The sequence below is a fragment of the Petaurus breviceps genome, unplaced genomic scaffold, assembly GCF_028583685.1.
Source record: "Petaurus breviceps papuanus isolate PSGF00001 unplaced genomic scaffold, PetGlider_PUasm1.0 428, whole genome shotgun sequence".
NCBI lineage: Eukaryota > Metazoa > Chordata > Mammalia > Diprotodontia > Petauridae > Petaurus > Petaurus breviceps.
In genome coordinates, this window is record NW_027186331.1 from 4,062,572 (window position 1) to 4,086,207 (window position 23,636).

Here is a 23,636-nt window from a genome sequence, read left to right on the forward strand (position 1 = left end):
ATGAGGAAACTGAGGCTGAGAAGTGACTTGCCTAGTGGTCTGTCAGTTGGTAACTTTGAGGCTGGATTTGAACTCAGGTCTCCCTGACTCCAAGTCCAGAACTTTATCCATTAAGCTGGGCTTAATCCTCTTTGGGGTATGTTGCAAAAAAGGTTCTTATTTGACTATGGGCTGGACTAGGTGACCTCAGAGTTCCCTTCTAAATCTAGCATGTTTTCTCAGGTCCCTCCCAGGCCCTGCCTCCCCCTTTTCTTAGGCCCCCCCCAGCTCTGCCATCCCCTGTTCTAAGGCCCCTCCCAGCCCTGCCATCCCCTGTTCCAAGGCCCCTCCTAGCTCTGCCATCCCCTGTTCTAAGGCCCCTCCCAGCTCTGCCATCCCCTGTTCTCAGACCCCTCCCAGCCCTGCCATCCCCTGTTCTAAGGCCCCTCCCAGCTCTGCCATCCCTTCTTCTAAGGCCCCTCCCAGCTCTGCCATCCCCTGTTCTACAGACCAGCTCTGACATCCTAATCCCTTTGTTCTCTGTTTTTAGGTGTTGGGGCTTTCAGTGTTGCACTTTGCAGGGAGCCAGGGATCTGTGCTATCTTCCTACAGGCTCCATTCCTACCACTAGGTGGTGCCATAGTGCAGAGGGCCAGGCCTGGAGGCAGGAAGACTTCTCTTCCTGAAATCAAATATGGCCTTAGACACTTACTAGCCACTTCACCCTGTTTGCCTCAGTTTCCTCATCTGTAAAATGAGCTGGAGGACATGGCAAACTGCTCCAGTGTCTGCCAAGAAAACCCCCGATGGGGTCATGGAGTCGCGTATGACCCTACCCCTAATCCTGGGTGATGGCAGGTCCCCGGATCCAGCCACAGCTGCCCATTCTCAGAGGCTAACCTCACCTTCCCCGTGGGCTCCTGCTCTCACACTGCTCTAGAATGTGGGCCCTGCCCAGAGCCTGACACATCCCAGTATGTTACAGTCCGGAGAAGCTCTCCACTTTGAAATGGCAGTGTGCCTTATGATTACAAAGCACCTGGCACTTCCCTTGTTCCCGGTCTGACCTTCTCAACCAAGACTCACATTTTCCACCGTCTCCCCACACTGTCACAGACACATTCATCACTTCTGCTAGCCTAGGTCCTCATGCCTAGCCAGAAGGGACTTCTCTCCCCACATTTCTGTTACTTTGCTTGGCCCTCTCTTCTGGCCTTACCACTGTCTGTCACACAAGTCCATGCCACCTGTCCAGACTGTGGTCTGGGCTCCTTGAAGGCAGTGCTGGGCACCCCATGTTAATTAGGTTGACTATATTCCCTCATCTGACCAACGACCTAGGCCAGGGGCTCTTAACCCTTTTTGTATTAGTCTGATGAAGCCGAGAAGCCCCTTCTCAGAAGAGTTTTCAAATGCCCACTGAGTTGCCAAAGAACTCCCTCCCATTCTACTGACATCCCGCTTCATTTGTCCCACGATGATTCCAGATCAAGTGGACAGGGCCTGATCTCTGAGGGCTCAGACTGTGGTAAATGTAATGCATCTCCTAAGGCATGCAACAGACCCACTCAGACAGGCCAGACATTCAGAAACAGGCTGCTATGATGGATTCATAGGAAGGCAGAAGCCTCAGGTCACTTCCATTCTGTAAAAATTAAGGGGGCTGGGGCAGGTAGGAGGCATAGCAAATAAAGAATGGGCCCTGGAGTCAGAAGACCTGAATTCAAATCTGGCTTCAGATACTTACTAGCTATGTGACCCTGGGCAAGTCACTTCACCCCAACTGGTTCCTCCCAAAAAAGGAAATAAGGTAGTTCTGTGCCAGGAGGGTTCTAAGGATGAAAATGCCTTCACAGACTGCTTTTTCAAACAAAAGATTCTAAACTTGCCTCCACAACTTGACCAGTGTTAGCCTGAGCTGAGGTGCCTCCTCTGTTTAAATGGGGATAACTGGTGCACTGATCCAAAGAGTGTATTTGAAAAGCTTAACTGCAGACCAGCAGATTAACTCCACCTCCTAAGATCACCAATCCTGAGCTGGAAAGGTCTGCAGACCATCGGCAGCCATCACCAAGAGTCCAGCAATCACTGGCCAACCAGGTGGCAGGCCTCACCATCCTCCCGAGTCAGTCACCGCAGCCCCCAGGTTAGACTCAGTCTTACCAAGTCGTGGGGTGGCCAGAGAACATCATCAGTAACACTGGCTGGTGCTTGGGAGGGCTGTGGGGTCTCCAGATGTGCGAATGGCATGAGGACAAGTGATCAGAGGTCCCAGGATCCTGAGCGACCAAGGCGTGATGTGCAAGTGAGTCCTTCTACAATCTCACTTATTTCTAAGTACTAGCATCTCCATTTTACAAACGAGGGAGTGACTCCCCCAAATCAATTCATCCATAAAACCTTGTTTTTTCTGTCAAGGGAGGAAGGAAATAAGCAATGGGAAGTCAGTCAGTGGTTTTCACCAGAGCAATTGACGAAGTTCCATTTGGCACCTGTGCTGGGTAGCCCAGGACAGAGACTGGGAGCAGGAAGGGGCACAGGGAGCCCACGGGAAGACACACTGGAGCTTCAGTTTAAGAAGCACCCAGAGATGTGCAAGAAGGCAGGGGCATATCCAATCTCCAATGATTTCCAGGTGGAGGTGTGGGACTGGGAACTCAAGGAAGAGGTAAGAGCTGGAAACCTCGTGGAGTTCGTGAGGGGTACCTGAGAGAAGCGAGTGAGTCGGCCTAGGTGGGAGCTCTGGGCTCCTTGCTCAGCTCCGCCCTTCCCCCACACACCAGGCCTGAGAAATGAGGGCAGCTGACATTGCTGTGGAGGTTTAAGTCTGAAAAGGGCTCATTGGGGCGTCCCAACTCTGAAGAGCCCCAGGTCTCACCATCCTGTTTACAGAGCAAAGATTCCAGCCTCCCAGATGGCCTTGCACTCTCTGCCACCTCTGTGGAAGGGTCATGAGTGGAGTGTGCATGTGTACATGCGTATGCGTGTCCTGGAGCCTCAGGAAACCAGTGAGACACTAAGATGAGGAAAAAAAACCCAAAGTGCTGCAAGTTGATGCAAGATTTATTCAGACAGTGTACAAACAGGCCACTGAAAACACTGGCTTTGATGTCGGGCCCAGTACTATGGAATCAATGGAGTAGGAAAATAAAAAGGCACTAATCTGTTAAGAAAAGACACTCGATGTATTCTAAGAATAGAAGTCATTTAATACTGTTAATTTTATAGCACAAAATAAAACAAGCTATGATCCCCCAAAAATAATTTTAAAAGCTTACACAGAAAATATTATTGCCTGAAGTTCATGATTTTTAAGTTACAGGTTGAAAGTCATCATCCGCCCTGCAGGGGCTGGAGAACACACAGTGGTGCCCGTCTCGGATGCCAGGCCACTCTCCTCTGCTCAGGCACAAGTGCAGCGCCTGAAGTCAGCACCAGAGCCCCCTTCTCCAGGGCCCCTGGGCCTGCCCCCAGCTGGCTCTCCCCACGTCGTGACAGGAAGCGTTAGTCAGGAATACTGTGCTAAAACCAAAGTCAGAGGTGGTCTCCTTCCCAAGATGCAGCAAGAAGCTTCATCTCTGGCCTCAGGATCCACTGTCCCTGTGTTCTTCCCACACTCTTATCGTCTTTAGCAGGTGCTCAACCAGTGTTGTGAGTGAGCATGGACCCAGGCAGCCATGGGCATGGAGAGAGAAGGCCCCCTTTGGACCAAGCCAGAATCACAAAGACCAGCATGTGGGGCTAATGACCTAAGTCATCACCCACCTCAACTCCTTGGACCAGGGATTCGGCTGAGGCTGGAAACCCCAGGAGCCGCCTTCACAATCCATGAATGACAGAAAAACAAGGGGTGGAACATGAGCCTTCAACAGTGCAATGAATGAAGCGGACTCATGACCATCAAGTCTTGACAGAACCAAAGGATAAATAAACCACAGTGATGGCCCATGGAACGTCCAGAGCTCAGGGTGACAGACGAAGCAGGGAGGGCAGCAAGCAGCACAAGCAGCTCAAAGGGAAACGCTTGCCCCCGGAGCGCATGCAATCCTCCCAGGGCAGAGAACAGATCTCGTAGCAGGCCATGGGGAAGCCTCGCCTGCCAGCTGGGGAGTGGGCTGTCCCTTCTGGTCTTCTATCTCACACCTCCTGGGACCCAGCTCCCTTCTCTAGAATGCAGTGGCAGTTTAGGCTCAGACGAGTTTAGGAGTGGGAAGGGACACTAAAAGGTCGCCTACAGTCCAGTCTCCTCATTTTACAGGTGAGGAAATCAAGGCCCAGAGAGGGGATGGGACTTGCCTCAAGTGATTAAGCCAGAGAGCAGCAGAAGTGAGACTCAGACCCAGGGCTTGGCTCCAAATCCAGAGCTCTTTCTACTCAATGACCTTGCTTTTCCAGAAGGGAGAAGGTGGTCTCCCTAGTCCATGCCAGCTGTAAGGGTTCTTGCCTCTAGGATTTGACAAGAGGGAGAGAAAAGTGACTTTACTCAGCCTTCTCTTCACTGATAATGGATTATCCTCTCCAGGCTCTGGGCCACCCCTGGCAGAACTAGAAACATGTGCTCCCTTCTGGGAATCCACGCATTTTAGTGTAAAGAATAAATACACAGGAATCCCCTCGCCTTCCTACATGTTTTGATCTATGCCTTGGTGACCTACACCAACCCACACAGGACAAGAAGATGAGTCATAGGAAGAGCAGGTCAAAGGAAAACTAATCTCAATACACAGCATGCAAGCATGTCCTCTGCCTCCTCAAGAGAACTGTCTTGCTGCTGAATGGAGTTAAACGTGGCCTACAGAGGCTCTGTCTCTCAGAAACCAGGTAGGCTGGCTCACCTTCACAGACTAACAGGGTCAGTGAACAGACCTCTCTTTGGAAGGTGTGACCAAGACCAAGTCTAGCAGTGAATGCACAAAAGGGGTGAGTAGATTAAAGGCTGATCCTGTGGCCATGACATGAGAACCCCATGCTGGACCTTGGCTTTTGGTGGAATATTAATGGCAGAATGAGTGTAACCAAAGGGCATGTTTTCAGTAGGACAGACTGATAAATAGCTTCAAGTAGTTGTGGAAATGTTGGCTGAAGAGAAGGCATTTTTGAAGTAGGTCATTGCACGCACAGCCTACAGTGACTAGTCACTGGCTGGGGACACCCAGGCCCACATCAATCTCAAGTTTTCCAATTCTATTCATTTCATCATGTTCACGAGCACAGTCGTGCTCTCTCTGGCTGTTTGGCAGCCACATCTTCTTGTCTTATGGAGTCACTGTGAGAGGCCGTGTGGCACAAAGGGAGGCAGAGCTGCTTCTGGGCCCAGGCTGGTAGAAGCCTGAGCTACTCCCTTCCAGCCTCTCTATAAAACTGAACTTGGGTTGTTGTGTCTGAGGACTCCGAAGCCACGTCTCTTCCAGTTCGAACATTCTACGAGTCTATGAGCTTTGGCTCAAAAACACACAACACATTCTAAATTGCAAAAATAAAGGCTAAAAAAAGTCTGTAGGAAGGGCAGCCCAAATGCACTAATTATGGGGCTCTTTGTATGTTTGCAGTCAGTGCTAATTTTCTGTTTGAACCTTTGCCTTGCCCTTTACTAGTATCTGGCAGAAAATGACATTACAAAGTTTGAATTTCTGTAAGTGTGTTAAAATTTCCCAAGTCTCATATTTGCAATAGACCAGTCTGAATACCTTTTCCTATTGCCATGTGTAATGAAGGGGCTTTTTACTAATATAACAAGATCATCCTACATAACAAAGCTCTACTGGTGGGTCTCGCCAACTAGTGCCCTGCCTTTCCTGGACCGCTTGAGCCTGCCCAAGAGGGAGCCTGAGCCCCGGTTTCTCTAGCTGGTGATAATGCAGCCTAGATACAGCCTGGAGCCTGACTGTTCTCTCCAACCTCTTCAAAGGGCAAGGACATAAACCATTCACTTTCCATGGAGGTGGATTCAACTCCTAGGTTCTGAGAACAATCTCCCTTAGGGAAGATTTTGCCGACTCACCTTTAGAGCGCACATTCATCCAAAGGAGACCAATGAATAAAATTAAATGAGTGTGTGTGTGTGTGTGTGTGTGTGTGTGTGTGTGTGTGTGTGTGTGGGTGGATTCAGGATGGCTTCACTGGGAAAAAGTAAAAGGAAAGATTTTTCCTTGAAGTTTGTTTTCTACAGTTTACAGCGCTCGGAAGATGGAATTAAATATGTTTGCTTTGTTTGCTTTAGCACACGGCAAAGCAGGCTACCATTTACAACAATAAAAACATGATACAAAGAAAGACAGGTCTTGGTTTCAATGTAGTTTTTTCCCTTAAGTCAAAGAAACTTCACTTCAGAAGCTCGGAGGAAGGTAGAATCCCTCGTACTGAGAAAACTTGTCACTTAGGACTGTTCAGAATACACATTCCAATGATTCTTCCCCCAAGTCCTAATTCAGATTTTACTGTGAGCAGACAGAATTCTCTCCTCTTCCTCAAGTTCTGTGATTTCCCCTTAAAAAGAAGATGAAGATGGCACACCAAGTGTCACTCTGAGGATGAGCTATGCACCAAGTTCAAGTATAAGCCAAATGCTTTCTTTCTCCAACTGAATCTGATGGGATGAAACAAGAGAGCATCCAAGTGGGGGCAAACCCTCTTTCCTCTTCAATATCCTTTTGCCTGTGTGCATCCGCTAGGGCTTTCCAGCTTAAGATCCAAAAAGGTTCTACAATTGGCTAAGTCTGAGACAATCCAGCGATGCTCCCAATGCCTGAAGGCTGCCAGCTGTGTGCATTCCAGATGTGTAGAAAAGACCACCAAACGGAAGCAAGCTGGAGAGCTGGGCCAGGCTCCCTAGCTTGCCTGTGAGAGAATGGAACCCCATTTCAGAGGATGCTACTAATGAGAGCCAGAACATGAAGCAGTAGCAGCAGCAGCAGACGGTGGGTAACAGAAATCACTCGTTTTCATCTGGATTTTGAGGGTCAATGATCTTGACGTGTGTGAAAGGGAAGAGCCCTTTGCGGCCATTGACTTCTCCTTCCCATTGGCCATTGATGTTCATTCTCGTCACTTTCACGATATCACCCACCTATTTGGAAAGGAGAAAGGAAGCATCAGTATTTTCTCTTCAATAAAAAGGTAACTGATATAAAGTTACAATTTACTACCTATTTCAGCTATTATTCTATCAAGTGCCTCCTAGCTGCAGGGCCCAAGAGCACTTGGATCTAATCCAACACAGGCCCTACCCTCAGTGAGGCAAGGAAGATCAGAATACAAAGGAACAGAACATCCTTCTATAAGAGGTACAAAATGCCATGTGAGAGCTAAGGAAAGCAAATTTTCAACAATACTGACTTTGGAACAATTCCTAGAAAAGGATTAAATAGAAAGAGGAAAAGAAAAGAAAATACAAGCAAGAGTCGATCTAAGTTCAGCAACTTGGTTTCTTCATCAAGTTTATATTGAACATTAATAAAATCTGTAAAAGATAAAATTTTAAAAAATAAAATTGTAATTATTTTGAAAAAAATTATTGCTTATTGCTTTTAGGCTTTCATGTAAACACAAAGATACCACTATCCCATTTGACTTAGGTCATTAATACTGCGATTGACCTTTAATTGAGTCCTAATATTTTTAATACAAAAAAGACAATTCACTGACTGATCAAGGCAATGATTCCCACATCTTGGCAGGTGATGTGCATGAGCAGAAGGTATGAATTTATTTTGCTTGACTCTACTTATTTGCTACAAAGGAAGGATGGGGGTGGGGTGATTGTGAGGAAGGCAGTGATGAAAAATTAAAAACAAGCCAAAGAAACATTTAAAAATACATGGAAGATGGGGCGGCCAGGTAGCACAACGAGTAAGAGCACCGGCTCCAGTGTTGAGAAGACCTGGAGATCGAATCCCGGGCTCAGACACTTAGCACCCACCCAGAAACACCTGGCCGTGTAACCTTGAGCAGGTTACTTGACCCTGATTGCTTTAAAAAAAAAAAAAATACATGGAAGAGAATGGAGTATGGTAGAGAGTATGTAACAGAGATTACTGCTTTCCTACACAGTTCTTTTTCTAAGTTCTTTGCATGTGGAAATGCTCATATTTGTTGATAACTTGTCAAATTCCTAATTTTAAAAAAGGAAAATAACTGGTTTTTTAAATGTAGAATCAAAGTCTCAAAAATTCTTGCCCTACTGCTGGTCATTGCTTCTCTTCTCTGACTTCTTAATCAAGAAGCCTCCAGGGTCTCTACAGTTATCCCTTCCATATTGTGACTTTCCCCATCATAGTTTTGACATATCACAGGGCAGCGTAAGAAATTAAATGGGGGGGGCAACTAAGTGGCGCAGTGAAGAGCACTGGCTCTGGAGTCAGGAGAACCTGAGTTCAAATCCAGCCTTAGACACTTAACTAGCCATGTGACCTTGGGCAAGTCACTTAACCCCAATTGCCCTCCCAAAAAAGGCAAAAAAAAAAAGAAATTAAATGGGAATTTGGGGGGGAGTTTTGCAGAAAGCACAGACAACAGGCAAAGGCCAGAAAATGACACAGAAAAAGTTTAGAAACTCAGAAATGCATAAAATATATGCACAATATGGTATAATATCAATATCATAAGAATTCAGACCCTCTCTGGTACAAAGGAAGGTATGAATTTTACACAGATTTTCCAGGTCTGGGGATGGGGGTGCAGCACCCTTGCCACTAAATTCCCATGATGTGAAGGAGTTAACTGTAGTTGGGAACTTAGCATTCATCAACCATGACTTCCTAAGCAATCTGCTTCTTATGATTGCTGGTGATCTGGTAAGGCTGAGCTTCTGCACCTGCCAACAAGAAGTCCAGGCCTACACCATAGGGGTACACCCAACTGCTCTTTCTGCAACACCAGCAGGTGATGAATGACTTGTTGAATACACCTATTACCCTGTATAACCTTCACCCATTCACTAACACCCTTATTTTAAAAATTCTTATCTTCTGATTTTATAGAACCTTTGTTTCCAAAAAACGGTCCCCTTCTCTCCCCAATGTCATCTCTTGTAATAAAAAAATTTTTAAATAGTCCAGCAAAACAAATCAAAACACAAACAGAATCTGACATTAAATGCTATGTTCCACACCTACCAGTTTCCTACCTCTGTAAAGAAGGGAGAAAGGTATATGCACCCATCTCTTCTTTGGGGCCAAATTTGGACATTGCTAGAGTCCAAATTCAGTCTCAGACACTTACTGGCTGTGTGACCCTAGGCAAGTCACTTTACCGATGAGCCTCAATTTCCTCATCTGTAAACAGGGTTAAGCATGGCACCTACCTCCCAAAGAGGTGATAAACTGCAGAGTGCCTAGCACAGCAGGTGCCAGTAGTCACTGTGTACACTGTTTTCTTGGTTATGATTACTTCATTCTGCATAAATCTTCACACTGATTATATTCCTGTACCACACTGTATTTGGCTTTTCCTCAATTGGTGGGCATTTACTTTGCTTCTAATTTTATGCAGCCACAAATGGTACAGCTATAAATGCTTCAAGAAATAGGCCCCCTGATGTGAGAAAAATGAGGCATTAATGCACTGCTGGAGTTGTGAACTGATCCAACCATTCTGTGGAGCAATCTGGAACTATGCCCAAAGTGCTATAAAACCAGGCATACCCTCTGACCCAGCAACACTAGGTCTATATCCAAAAAAAGACAAAAAACAAAAAAGGACCTATATGTACAAAAATATTTATAGCAGCTCTTTTCTGGAGATGAAGAATTAGAAACTGAGGGGATGCCCATCAACTGGGGAATGGCTGAACAAGATGTGGCATCCTCTTGTGCTGTAAGAAATGATAAGCAGGGGGCGGCCAGGTGGCTCAGCGAGTAAGACCCACCCAGAAACACCTGGCTGTGTAACCTTGAGCAAGTTACTTAACCCCAATTGCTTTAAAAAAAAAAAAGAAATGATAAGCAGGAGGCTCTCAGAAAAACCAGGGAAGATTTGAATGAACTGATGCAAAGTGAAATGTACTGTGTACAAAGTTACGGCAATATTGTAAAAGATGATCACCTGTGAATGCCTGAGCTATTCTCAGCAATACAACGATCCATGACACCTCTGAAGGACTTAGGATGAAAAATGCTATCCATTCCCCAGAGAAAGAATTGATGGTGCCTGAATACAGACTGAAGCAGACTTATTAAAAGTGTTCTTTATTGGGGCAGCTAGGTGGCGCAGTGAGTAAAGTGCAAGCCCTGGAGTCAGGAGGACCCAAGTTCGGTTCCAGCCTCAGACACTTAACACGCACACAAAAACACTAGCCATGTAACCCTTGGGCAAGTTACTTAACCCCAACTGCCCTCCAAAAGGCAAAAATCAAAAATGTTCTTTATGTTTTTTGGTCTATGTTTTCTTTCACAACATGATTATTATGGATAGGTTTCACATGATTACACATATATAACTTATATGGAACTGCCTGCCTTCTCAATGATGGCGGTTGGGGGGGGCTCAAAGTTTTCAAAACAAATGTCAAAAACTGTTTTTACATGTAACTGGGAAAAATTAAATACTAAACAATTAAAAAAAAAACCAGGCCCCTTCTCATTCAGGATCCAAGTCTGGCCCCACTTCTTGTTCTGTATAATGAAAGGGCACAGTCTGGTCGACCCTAATGAACGATGGTCACAATTCCCAGATCAGCCTGATAAACTCTTCTGGCCCAGCTGCCAAGTTCCAACACAAGTGTCTGCCTCCTTAATATGGGTGCCATATTGGTCCTCCCTTGCATGGCTGATAACCCTTCTTTTCCTTTGTGTTCTGTCATTATTTATTTGTTTTTAGCATTCTTTTCGTCTTAAATTTTGAGTTTCAGATTATCTCCTCTCCCATCCACCAAGAAGGCAAACCATACATTATCAATTACACATGTAAAATCACGTAAAACATATTTCCTTATTAGTCACATAGCAAAATAAAGCAAAAAGAGTAAGTGAGAAAATGATATTCCATTAGTTCTTTTTCTGGAGGTGGATTGCTTTTTCATCATGAGTCCTTTGGAACTGTCTTGAATCACTGCATTGGTCAGGATGGCCAAGTCTTTCACATTTGGTCATCGTTACAACAGCACTGTGCACAACAATCTCCTGGTTCTTCTCACTTCACTTTGCATCAGTTCATATAGGTCTTGCCATGGTTTTCTGAACACCCCCACCCCACCCCAGTCATTTCTTATTAGCACAATAGTACTCCATCATAATCTTATGCTGCAACTTGTTCATTCATTCCCCAAATGATGAGAGGGTTATTATTAATTTTCTTTAAATTAAAAATAACTTCATATGGGGTGGCTAGGTGGTGCAGTGAATAGAGCATCAGCCCTGGTGTCAGGAGGACCTGAGCCCAAATCCGGCCTCAGATACTTAACACTTACTAGCCATGTGACCTTGAGCAAGTCACTTAACCCCAACTGCCCTGCCCTCCCCCCTCCAAAAAGCCAAAAAAAAAAAAAAAAACCCCACAAAAAAAACCTTCATAAATTTAATCCCTGAGAAATAACAGGGCTAGGTGAGTTAGCAAAAAGAACAATTACTAATCCAATTGATTCAAACATTCTCCAGTAGCTATGTTTCAGTAATTTAAGGGACAGCTTAAGAAGGCCTATTCAACATGCCACTTCATTCCGCTACCTGTTCAAGGCAGCTCATCTTCATAGTTTCTAGACTATGTCCTAGAAACTATGAAGATGTGGCACAAAGAGGGAAAAACAGGCAGGCATTCATCTCCGAGAGCTGCTGGCTCCTCTCTGCCCAAGGCCACAGCTGCCCTGTCACCCCTAGGTGGCGCTCTTTCAGAAGGACGCTAAGCTGCCTATTGCCCACCTCCCCAGCACAGCTAGAGGTGGGTCTTCCACTTTCACACATCTATCAATGGTACTGTCCATGCCACTGGCATACACAGGCACCTCGCTGCCATGACTCACTCCTGAAAGATAATATGAGCACATGTGGGCAAAACGGGCAGGGGGCAAAGCCACAACAAAGCCCATCACCTATCCAATGACTGAAAGGAAGGCCCCCAACAAGGGGCAGGTTGAAGGCAGACCTACCTCCAACAAGGTCACCCACCTTTCCTGAGCTCTAGAGAACCAGTCTCAGAGACAAAGAAGCCTGATCTCCAGAGCTGCCAGGTCCTTCCTTGTTCCACCCCTGCACAGCCTGCAGCAGGGCAATATTGGCTCTCCAGGTCACACTCACAATAAAAGCCTGCTGTTCCAGAAACAAAGCCAGCCCGATGAGATGAGTACCACCATCATCAGCCTGTCCTCCTCTTAATGAGAGACAACAGTTGAGCCATGACCTGGGCCTGAAGCCTGCTTTGTTCCTCAAGAAGTCCTAGGTGACAAACATCTCTTAACAACAACTACACAATACATGGAGGCGCCCAATGGCCCTGAGAGAGAACGCAGAGAAGTCCGTCGTGGGTCAGAGCCTGAGCCCAACCCTGTAGACATAAAAAGGAAACAAGATCAGCCCCACACTCAAGGACCTTTCAATCTGACAGTCTGATCACATGTGTCCATCTACATCAGCAAACTATTTGTGAGAACAACTAGAAGCAAAATGTGTTCAATGAATGAACAAAACAGAGAGCAGATGAACATAATGGAACATAGCTAATGCATAAAGAAACTGCACATGGGTAATTCAGAAAAACAAAAGAAGACTTGTATGAAGCGATACAGAGGGAAGAAAGCAGAGGCAAAAAGACGACATAAACAGTGTCAACAACACAAACAATCCAGTAACAAACCATCGGAAGTGTAAAGCTGTGTTCCTCCTCTCTGTGACAAGAGACAGACGGTTTCAGGCAGTGGCACTGTTTGGGTGTTTACTGAGTGAGAAGTGTCTGCTACATTAAAACAAAATGTCTTTTGAAGATAAATGACTTAAGTTAAAAATACCGAAAGCTAAGAAGCAGATTGTGATGGAGGGAACAGAAAGACAAAGTTCTTTAAGAAAATCTGAGGGGGGAAGAGGAAAGAGGAATCTGGGAAAGCTTAATGAAGGAAGCTGATCACAGTAAGTGAGCCTTGAAAGAAGAGAAATAGGTCAGCAAGTGTAGATGGGAAAGAGGAGCTTGGGAAGTTCATTCTGGCCACATTGGAAGCCTCCCCCAATGCCTGCAGTGGGTCAAAGCAAAGACAGGCTCAGGGAGCTGGACCCATCCTGAAAAAGCCCTCAACTGTCAAGTGAAGGCATGCCTATTTTTATCCTAAAGACACAGAATGGGTTTTCAAGAAGGAAAGTGCTAGGTAGACCTACACATGAGGACATGTAACAAAATATCACAACCAGTCCTGATATTTGAGAAAGCAGATAGGAGTGCTGAGGAGGTGACCAGCATTTAAATCACTGGAATCAGTGGGTCCGAGACGGAGCAAAGGAGGGAAAAGTCAGGAAGTGGACATCCCTTCAGACAAGAAAGGCCTTTGAGCCAGCCAAGTCTATGCACAAGCCCATTCTGCAGATATTTTCACCACCTCAAGTTCCTATTAACCCCTTCTCACCTAGAGGTTTCTGCCCAAATGCACCAAAACCTGCGAGCCACTTAGACAAGCAGTATGCCGTAGTTGTGATCTATTAATCGCCTGGCATTTTCAGTCCTAAAAATACACACTGGCTCCTTCAGGCTCGTCTACACCTGCTGCTGCTCTCATTTCCAGTTCTCTGTGCAGTATTAAGGAGGAGAAACCCTCCCTTCCTTCCTTCCTGGGGTTTCATCTTCTCCAACATACTCTGTCATCTCACCAGTACGGGCAACCCCTCTTCCAGTGATACTGATCTCCCCAGGTCACATGGGCAAGCCCAATGCAAGGGGAGCCTTCTTCGTTCTGCTATCAGAGTATGGGGCTCCTCCCTCACCTGAGGAACAGCCAGCAAAGCTCCCTACTATGCTCACTGTCAGCCAGTCCCTCTCCTTCTCACTGTCTCTCTGCTCTTCTCTTTCTCCGCTGATTCCCATGACATACTTCCCCAAATCTATTTGATTCTGGGTGTGACTTTCCCACCAGTGACAGACAAGGTCTACAGACTGTCCATCTAAAGATGCCACAATCTGACCACGGCTGCTCATCGATCTGGCTTTTCCTATGGAAATAATTAAGTGAAACTTCTTCAGAAAATGCTCTGCAAGGTGCCCAGCACTGGCAGACACCTTTGTCAAGTAGCTGGTGTCTGATTTTGTGCCTCCTCTAACAGGTCTGAGGGTTGAATGAGACTATTTGTTCGACCTCTCAAGGAATCTCAACAATTTTCATCATTGGCAACAAAAAATTCTTATACCGAGGTGAAGAAATACATGGTTTTAAAAAAATCATTAAAGAATAACCAAGACCAACTGGAATTCAAAAATTTCATTTATTTTGCTTATAAAAGCAAAATTCAAAATTTCACTGAGGGTTAAGACCTCCTCCAATGTAGGTGCCAGTCCCCCATATGTGGGCCCAGAGATAGACCTCTGTGCAAGGACCAGCCAAAGTTCTGAGAGGGTCAATCACAGCAAGCTGGCCATTCAGGGATATAGCTTTCTGTTTATAACGAGCCGTGAAGCTATCTACTAAGATGTGGAGGGGTTGGGTTTGACTACTGGGAGAGGGAGCACCCACTATGGTGAGACCACGTAAGCTGAAGCATGACAAGGCAGAGCTGCAGGACAGGAGAGATGGAGGAGGCATGGGAGGATGCAAGCCCATCAGTGGCGCGTGAATCTATCCTACCAATGAACTCAGGCCTCCCTGGCTCTACTGGAAGCAATGAAGAGAGAAGCATAAACCTAACCCACTAAGAATTTCTAGAAGCTCTTATGCTCCCCACACTCTGAAACTCTGGTGGAAAGCACAGGGGTCCCAGCGGCACCATTTCTGTGGACCCACCTTGGGTCTTCTCCTTAGCTGGCCGCAAGGCAACAAAGGACCTTCAGCCTTCTGAGCCTGCTTCCTTGGATGTAAAATGGAAATAAGGCCCATCATCATAGCTCCTCCTAAAGGGCTGGGAGGAAGAGTCCTCTGTAAAGCCTACAGGGCTCCAGAACTGAGCTGTTATTCCCTTATTGGAACTGAAGACAAAAACGCTGCTCGGCCTTCTGCACAGCTGTTATAAGACAAACATGCTGTAAGGCCACTTGGAAGGCTTACAGAAATGTGAACTAATGTTACTAGACTGAGGACCAAGTGGTAGTGCTAAAGGAAGCCTCCAAAGGCAGGCTGCCCTGGGGCCCAGCTTTCTGGCCTTCTCCAGCTACCCCATCTCAAGTAGGCGGGCCTCTAGCAGCTACACTTTTATGAACCGAGTCACACAAAGGCTATTCCAGGGTCCACAGAAAGGCCTGTCTGACACTGCCCTGGGGCACAGGCAGAGCACAGGAGGAACTCTGAAAGCCCAACACAGCAGTACCAAGACCACCTGTCTGCACATGTGCCAAGAGCCCACATAGAACAGGGGCGTCAAGGTTTCCAGAGAGCACTGTTCTTGGACTGCTTACAGTCAAGCTTGTCTTTTTCATCACTTCTTCACTCCCAGGGGTTCTCTTCCTCCACAATTCTCCCAGTCTGGTACCTTATCCATGCTCCCTGAGAGCAGGGACTCTTTCATCTTCAGGAGCCATAATCAAAGTTTGCTAAATTGAACTAAGGCAGGCAGTGCCAAGGACTTTCTCACTTTCACAGATCAGGGACCTGAGGTCTACAGGAGGTAGGGCAAGGTCTTCTCAGTAGCACGATTCAAACCCAGGGCTCATGTTACCATACCCCTCAGCTGGAACTGCCCAGCTGCCCACATCACAGAGCAGCCCGAGGCTGAGCCAGGAATCCAGGCCTCCTGCCAGGCTCAGGCTCTTCTTACAATACCATGTTGTCGGCCAATCACACAGCATGAGAGGGTGCAGTCACGTGACCTACTTCGAGATCACAAGAATCCATGAAGGAGACTGAACAGAAAAGTTTGAAATGGCACAGCTCCCCACTATTTCTTAATGAACTACAAATGAGTAAACAAAAAACTCACCATAGCCTTCACTGATTTAAGGACCAAGGTTACCCCAAACACACATGTGTTTCACCTCAGGTACTGGCCAATGTCATAGAAGATACTTTTTAAGTATAATGGTCAAAATGAATCCACCAGTCCTTCCTCATAACACAGTTCTGTACATGTTCCTCCTCACACATGATGGTCTGAGCTCCAGAACCCTGCCAAGGCCCCGCCTTGCCCGAAGCTGAATGGGCACTTGTTGGGTCAGCCCAGAAGACACAGACCGGAGGCCGTGCAGATGGAGCAGACTGGCATGCCCACACATTCTTTCCATAGGCCAATTTGGTACAAAGCTTTGTGATGAAGCCAGGCTACTGACATGGCTGAGAAAAACAGGGCCCCACAGCTTGGTAGATCACAAACAACAGACAGGGAGGAGTCACAATGGGCACAACCAGGCATCGGGGTCACCAATGAAGGACCAAATGCAGGAGACAAAGGAGCATAGTCATCCTGGAAGACACCAAATTAAGCTGCCAAGGGAGTTCAGACCAGAGGGAAGAAGGAAAGTGGAAGGATAAGAGGCAAGGCTCATACTCTGGGAGTGTGACCGAGAGACCAAAAAAAGTGTCACAGGGACAGGAAACTCTGCATGTCACCTAAGCCTGGGGAATAGAGAACCTCTGAGCCTATGGCCAGAGAACTCAGCGGCAAGGGCAAGGCCACTGCTCATCCATGGAAGGCTGGCCTGCAGTCTGGAGGGACTCCAGCCTTAGACACCTGCACATGCCTATGTCATGTGACCAACAGGTTGGTATGACAGCCATGGGGGGAGGGAGAGCGCAAGAGCAGCCAGGAACGGCCAAGGCATTCCCTTTCAGAAGGCTGTCTATGCGGATGAAGAATGACGAATCTATTATTAAAGCTTGCTGGGGTGAGGGCTCGGGAGGTGGGACCTCACAGCCACAAGTTTCTGGCTGGGAAGTGCAGTGATCCCAGGCAGCCATCCTTCTCCTTGCTGGGCTGGGTTTTGGGGCAGATGAACTAATGGGACCATGTGGATCTGAGAAGCATGAAGTGGGACAGCACAGGGTAGAGGTATCCCCCACAGGAGGTCTGAACCAGATTAAAATGCAATTGGGAAAGACTTCACCAAATACATAAAAATACAATCAAACACAGATAACACTAACATGTGTTTTTTTAAGTCACTGTGGGAATCCTCAGGCACAGTTTTGAGCAGCCTCTATCACTAGCAAATAGGCCCGACAGAGATGACTGACTATAAATGTGAGACATTTCCACGATCCTTTAAGGCAAAGTTTAACGAAAGGAGCCAGTCACTCGGCAGCTGGGTTATGTTGGCCAGCTGGGTTTTCCTGTGTGCTCTATAAAAAATGGAACAGAAACAAGCAGTTTGGGGGAGAGCACAGGTAAACAAAGACTGCTTGAAGTCCTGTATTTTTCAGTGGCTGGTAAATTCACCAGGTAAGGGGAGTGACAGCCCTGCCATTCTCTCCTCAGACCACCTCCAGAATATGGGGGCTGGCAGAAGCATCCTGAGAAGTCACACAGGAGCCAGGATGGGGAGAAGGATGATGACCAGGACATGAGGACCAGCTGAAGGAAGGAAGAGGGGAGAAGTTTCTCCTGGGGCCGGCTCCTCCAGGAGCCATGATGAGGCTACACAGACAGATTTAGGCTTCCCGCAAAGAAAACGTTCCTTGAGTCCAAGGGATCACCTGGTACCACTTGGCACCACCTGTTCGGCCAAGCTGAGGCCAGGGACCCTAGGAGGACATCAGACAGATCCTCTACTGTCTGAGGAACTAAGAGGCCTTACACAGTCAGCCTGGAGGTCCCTTTCAATGTCATGATTCTATTTAGTGGCATAAAAGACTCCACTAAAGAGAGGTGAGCTAGTCACAACCTCCAAGACTGAGGGGCAGCACCTGGGGACCATTGCCTACAGACAATAAAAACAAGAGAGAGACCTCTGAAGTATAGAGAACCTGAGAAAAATCCAAGGACTCCATAGGGACAAGATGGCACGGGTGGGGAGGAGGGAACTAGCACTTGGGCTGACGATGGCTCGACAAAACCAAAGGCCTGTGGGCCCAAACGATCCAGGGCACGGGCATCTGCTGCCTCTTTCCAATGCCTGAGAGGCACCCTTCCTAAATCAGAAAAAATGTTTCTCATCATTCATTTCACCTGGGGGGAGAAAGTTAACTTCTCAAGGACTAGGGCAATTCAAATACTTTTGGTTAAAGGAAAAAAAAAAGGCTCTGGGGCCCAGACACACTGCTGTGCTGAATGTGCAGTGAGGCAGCTCCCTTGAGCCAATGCTCATCAGCTCTGGCCCTGAAGGGAGCTGGCGGTGAGTGGATGGAGTAGGTATTGGATTCAAATCCAATCTCAGACACTAGGTGGGCAGCCCTGAGTATCTGTCAAATATCTTAACAGCTAGGCGTCAAGTGGATAGAATGATGGGCCTGGAGTCAGGAAGACCTGAATTTGAATCAAGCCTCAGATATTCGGCGGCTGTGGGACCCTGGGCAAATCCTTAACCCTGTTTACCTCAGTTTCCTCATCTGTATAATAAACTGAAGAAGGAAATGATAAAGTACTCCAGTTAACTCCAACAAGAAATCCCCAAATGGGTCAGACATAACTGGGGTCACTGGGAGGTCAGAACGAGATAAGGCCCTGCTGAGCAGCCTGACAAGCAGGCTGGCAGTGGGCAGGACAGGACCTCTTCTCTCACCTGCCCAGGGATCTGCTGCCGGGGCTCCCCAGACTGTCTCCTGGGCCCCGAAATCCTCCACCACCCCCAGGGGGCAGCATTTCACTGTCAGGATCTGAAGACGATGAGGATGATCTATGGTCCAGAACTCTGCCCTCCCTTGGTGCCCCCTCCTTGTTCAGGGCTTCTCTGAAGCCCACCTCGAAAGTCTGGCCCCCTGCCAACACACACACACCCTGACCCACTCTTAAATATGTGTGTGCCTGTGCCAGGCTCCAGCTGCTTCTCCAGACCTGTTCTCGGCCAGATGGGCCAGGAACACTCCCACAAACAGCCTGAACGGGCACGGTTCAAGAACTGCCGCCTTTGCCCACCTGGCTTCTTGAACACAAATGCCACGGTGCCAGTTTTTGAGTCATCTCCATTAGAGTCCCCTGAGTTGCTGTAATTTGAGCAATGCTGGCCAAGGCACCAGGGACCTGGCGGAGGGCACAGTCTACCCTACTTGCCTCCTCACCGCCTGGGTTCCTGGTAACCTAATTGCATCACTCCCAAGAGCACAGCAAGCATATCCTGGCTTTTTCTGTGGAAGTGAGCAGAGATGCCGTGCTGCTCAAACGCTGTTAAATTCACGGCTGCCCACAAGGCCCACTTTGGCATACACAAACAACACCTCCCAAGTACACTGTTTGTTGTTCAATGCAATTTTCTTTGCTCAATCCAAGCCATGCGGGGGTGTAGGTGGTGAAGTGCCCCCCCCCCCCATTTCTCTCCTGGGACCACATTATGAAGAGGCTCAGGTACAGACAGTGACTGGGGCTGAGCTCCAACCTGAGGATGTAGCTGTGGGCCAGAGGCCTCCTGAGCCCCAGGGAGGCAAGGCCCCACCTGCTACCCTGCAACCCCCAGTCCTCTTCCACACAAGTCCCTTTCCTTCCAGACTCAAGCACAATGCGATGCAGCTTCTCGACTTCTCCCCTAGCCTCCTTTTGAGTCAACAGGCTCCTCATGCTAGTATCAAAGGTAATTACAGAGAAATGGGACAAAGCTAATGAAGATAACATGACAAGGAAGCCTTAAAAATAACCTTATAGAGGTGCCACATGGCAAAATGGAACAAGCTGTCCTTGGAGTCAGGAAGAGGCGGGTTCAGTCCTGCCTCTGGCAGTGGCTGTGTGACCCTGGATAAGTCACATCAACACCTCTGGGGCCCATTCATTCCCTTGGAGTCTCAGTTTCAGGAACACACTGGCAGGAAGAAGCTCAAGGCCAGTTTTAATCAGTGGCCCATGCCGTCGAGCTGCCCTCCTTCCTAGCTGGGAGATATCCCATCATCCTCCAGGCCCTACCTGAGGCTCTCCTGAGGCTCCAGCTCTTACACTCCCTGACTTGTCTCCCCCCACAACTCCCCACTGTGGAAAAGAGGCAGAGAAACCCCTCTGAAGTACTGTTGTGAGCTATAGGGCCTGGGCGGGAGCTGACCAAGGCGGATGTGGACAGCGTGCTTACACCAGTCTCCAAGGATTCAGAATCAGATCCTTGTGGCTGTGGTGGTGTGAGCTCTCCCTGCCGCCACACTGCACACAGCCCCTGTACTCGGGCCACAGGACTCCCCTCCTTCTCTGGCTCAGGTCATGCTCAGGCCCCAGACACATCCCTGCACCTCTCTTCTCTACTAAGCAGCCCTCTGCCTTTCTGGGGCAGACAGCAGTGACGTCCCGTAGGGGCCGGGGGGCTGGGCAGTGTAACAGGCTGCAAGTTCAGACACCCAAGTTCTCTTCTGGGCTACATCATTCCCTTAACTAAGTCCCCTTAACTCAGTCCATCAGATGGTTTCAAAACCACTTGATACCTAGCTCTCTCCTGACTCAGCTGCTAGGGCTCACACAGAGTTCCAGCTCCTCTTCTTACCCAGCAGCCCACCCACCTGTCACCGCTGACTTGACTTATAAAGGACAGCTTTTCCAAAACAAATTTGTGAACAAAAAAAGAGCAAAAAGTCAAAGTAAAGTAAAAAAGTAAAGCCCAGAGAGCACTGCTGTCTCTAGGACCCAATGAGACTTCAAGGCCTGCAGCCTTGGCTGTCCTTCACTTGTTAGAGATGCGGCCAAGCTGGGGCCACGTATTTACACTACTGATTTAAGCTCAGACAATCAGGTAAGCTTAAAGTTCCCACAGAGGAGAAAGCCAATGCCCAGAGACCTTCATCACATCACTTTGCCAAGGTCACACTGGCCTGACTCTTCGTCTACTGCCCTTTTGTGCCTTTACCCAAGTGTCTGTAAGAAGGTCTGTCCCTCGTTTGCTTCCAAGGATGCCTCACAAGAGGTGGCTAGGTGGTGCAGTGAGTAGAGTGCTGGCTCTGGAGTCAGGAGGACCTGAGTTCAGTTCCAGCCTCAGACACTTAGCACACACACAAAAAAACTAGCCATGTGACTTTGGGCAAGTTACTTAACCCCAATTGCCCCCCCCCAAAAACACATACCCCATAAACATTTGAAGCCTTTTGGGGTGGCTAGGTGGCACAGTAAGAGCACCGGCCTCAGAATCAGGAGGACCCAAGATTGGTTCCGGCCTCAGATACTTAACACCCACACAAAAAAGAACTGACCATGTAACCTTAGGCAAGTTACTTAACCCCAATTGCTTTAAAAAAAAAAAAAAAAGGATGCCTCACAGCACTGTGGGAATCCCCCAGACTCAATCAATGGCACCAAGAATTTTTGGGAGGAAGCAAAGGCAAACACTGGGTACCTGTGGCCCCCAGCAGTTCACACAGGTCCACACGCACACCCCCCCAAAACTGAGCTGGGTCACTTTACCTCCAAGGCCAAGGCGGTCTTGTCATAAGCGCAGGGGACTCTCTTCTGAATTGCTTTTGCAAACACAGGTCCGTTCTGGGTGGAGGGCAGGGGGCTCATCACTGCCCCCGGAGGACTGGAGACGGCTGGGAGAGGATTTGCTGTCTGGGGCTGGGCATAAGCGTGAGCAGGTTCAGGGATCCCGTAACTGTTGGAATTCCGATTTCCGTGCTTCCCGTGAGGGGAAGATCTTACCAGCTTTTCTACATAAGGCACAGGAATCATCCCAACCTGCCCATCTTTGTTGCGTGCACTCCACCACTGCTCCTCAGGCTTCTCAACAATGGCCAAGATCTCACCCTTCTTAAAGGCCAGATCTTCGGGGTCGTTCCCAGAAAACTCATAGAGAGTCCGTACATATTCCACATTTTCTTCTGTGGGAGGCAGGTTGGGTGCTGAGGCAGAGCCCATAGGTGGGCTTGGATACCTAAAACAAAAGAAAACAAAACCAAATCGAATTGAGACCCTAAAGAGGAAACACTCCTATTAGGTACTGAAGCATGCTTGGAGAAACTGAGGACCAGAGAGGTGAGATTATTCATTCAAGGTCACAAAGCCAGGAAGCTTTTTAGTCCCAGGTATCCCAGGCCAAGACCTGAATTCTCTCTGTGACACCTCAACATGAGACGTCCCCCCCAAAGGAGAGCCTTGACCCTGGACAACTTAAAATGAATCGACACCAGGTCTGTCCAAATGAAGTAGCTTCCTACCTCTGAAGTGCACACAGACACAGACACACAAACACACACCCCTTTCCTAGAACAGGCAGACTTTACTAGACATTCTAAGGAGGTATAACAAGTAATGCTACAGGTCTCAAGACCTAGACCTCAAGTGCTAACTTGGAATCAGGGAGACGTGAGTTTTCAATCTGGCCTCAGACATTTAGCAGCTATGTGATCCTAGGCAAGTCACTATACCTGTCTGCCTCAGTATTCTCATCTCATAACACCTACCTTCCAGAGTTGGTGTAAGGATCAAATGAAGTATCTGCCAAGTGCTCAGCACGGTGCCCGGAACACGGTAAGCTCTATATAAAGGTCAGCCTTCCTTATTATCACTTCTAGAGTGGGTGCTGCTTACTATGTGGAATCCTCCTAAGCCGCTGACCTCTCTGACCCTCGATTTCCCTAGCCCTAAAATGGGTGCATGGTTCCTGACTTAGAGATTTCCCCAGGATGTTGTGAGAATCAAACAAGGTTATGTCTGTAATTTACAAAGCCGTACACAAACAGATTACATCGATCTGAATGTGATAATGAAAGAATGTCTAGCTTCCCCCAAGCACAGAACACTGAGAACAAAAAGGGGCCTCCCCTAAAGGCAGAAGCTGGTCACTGGCCCACTTCTGGACAGCTCTAAGGGTTCCAAGTTAGGCCAAGACATGCCTCTCTGCAGTCTCTACCCAAGGCCCTCCTCCTGCCCCCCCAGTCTTCTCTCAGCCAGGCTACACATGCCCAGCTCTATTCACTAATCCCCACATGGTAGGAGCTCAAGAGCCTTCACCATCCTCAGTGCCCCCTCTGGATACACTGCAACTCAATGTAAGAGCAGGAAGTCAAGTTTTAAACACTGTTATTTACTATCTACTTCCTATGTATCTATCAGATACATAAAAGAATTAGGAAGCTGTTGTGGGACAGTGAGGGCTCCAAGAGGGGAGACATCAGGATGGATTAGGCAGGCAGGAAAAGTCTCAAAGGATGAATGGATGTTAAGTGGGGCCTGAAGGATGCCTCTGACCAAGGGAGGAGGAAGGTTCATTTCCCACAGAGCAGAGGCCGGACACCTAACACAAGAGGCGGCCAGGAGCCCACTGCGGTAGGAGCTACTTCCTCTGGGTGTTTCACAGAGCTTCAAAGTGGGGAAATCGTTGCTGTGGGCAGCCCAGTCCACAGGCTGCATATACTGGACCCCTGACCGGCCTCCCTACAAGGCCCAAGACATTTTTCACAGAATCAGGACGTGAGAGCAGCCAGGCCCTCAGAGAATCTCCATCATTTCCTGGTTTTGTAGAAGGGGAAGACCGTGGAGGCTGGAAAGCCAAGG

The 23,636-nt window shown here is 47.9% G+C and overlaps 1 protein-coding gene across 1 annotated transcript in view; it reads right to left on the reverse strand.

The window, feature by feature from the left end:
* Nucleotides 1-3,024: 3,024 nt before the first annotated feature.
* Nucleotides 3,025-23,636, reverse strand: part of CRKL (CRK like proto-oncogene, adaptor protein) — a 33,619-nt gene continuing 13,007 nt past the window's right edge. The window contains exons 2-3 of the mRNA XM_069100897.1: nucleotides 21,549-22,014; nucleotides 3,025-7,045 (exon numbers count right to left, since the gene is read on the reverse strand). Coding sequence (XP_068956998.1) covers nucleotides 6,911-7,045; nucleotides 21,549-22,014 — 601 coding nt within the window. The 3' untranslated portion in view covers nucleotides 3,025-6,910. The remainder of the gene's footprint in view (nucleotides 7,046-21,548; nucleotides 22,015-23,636) is intronic.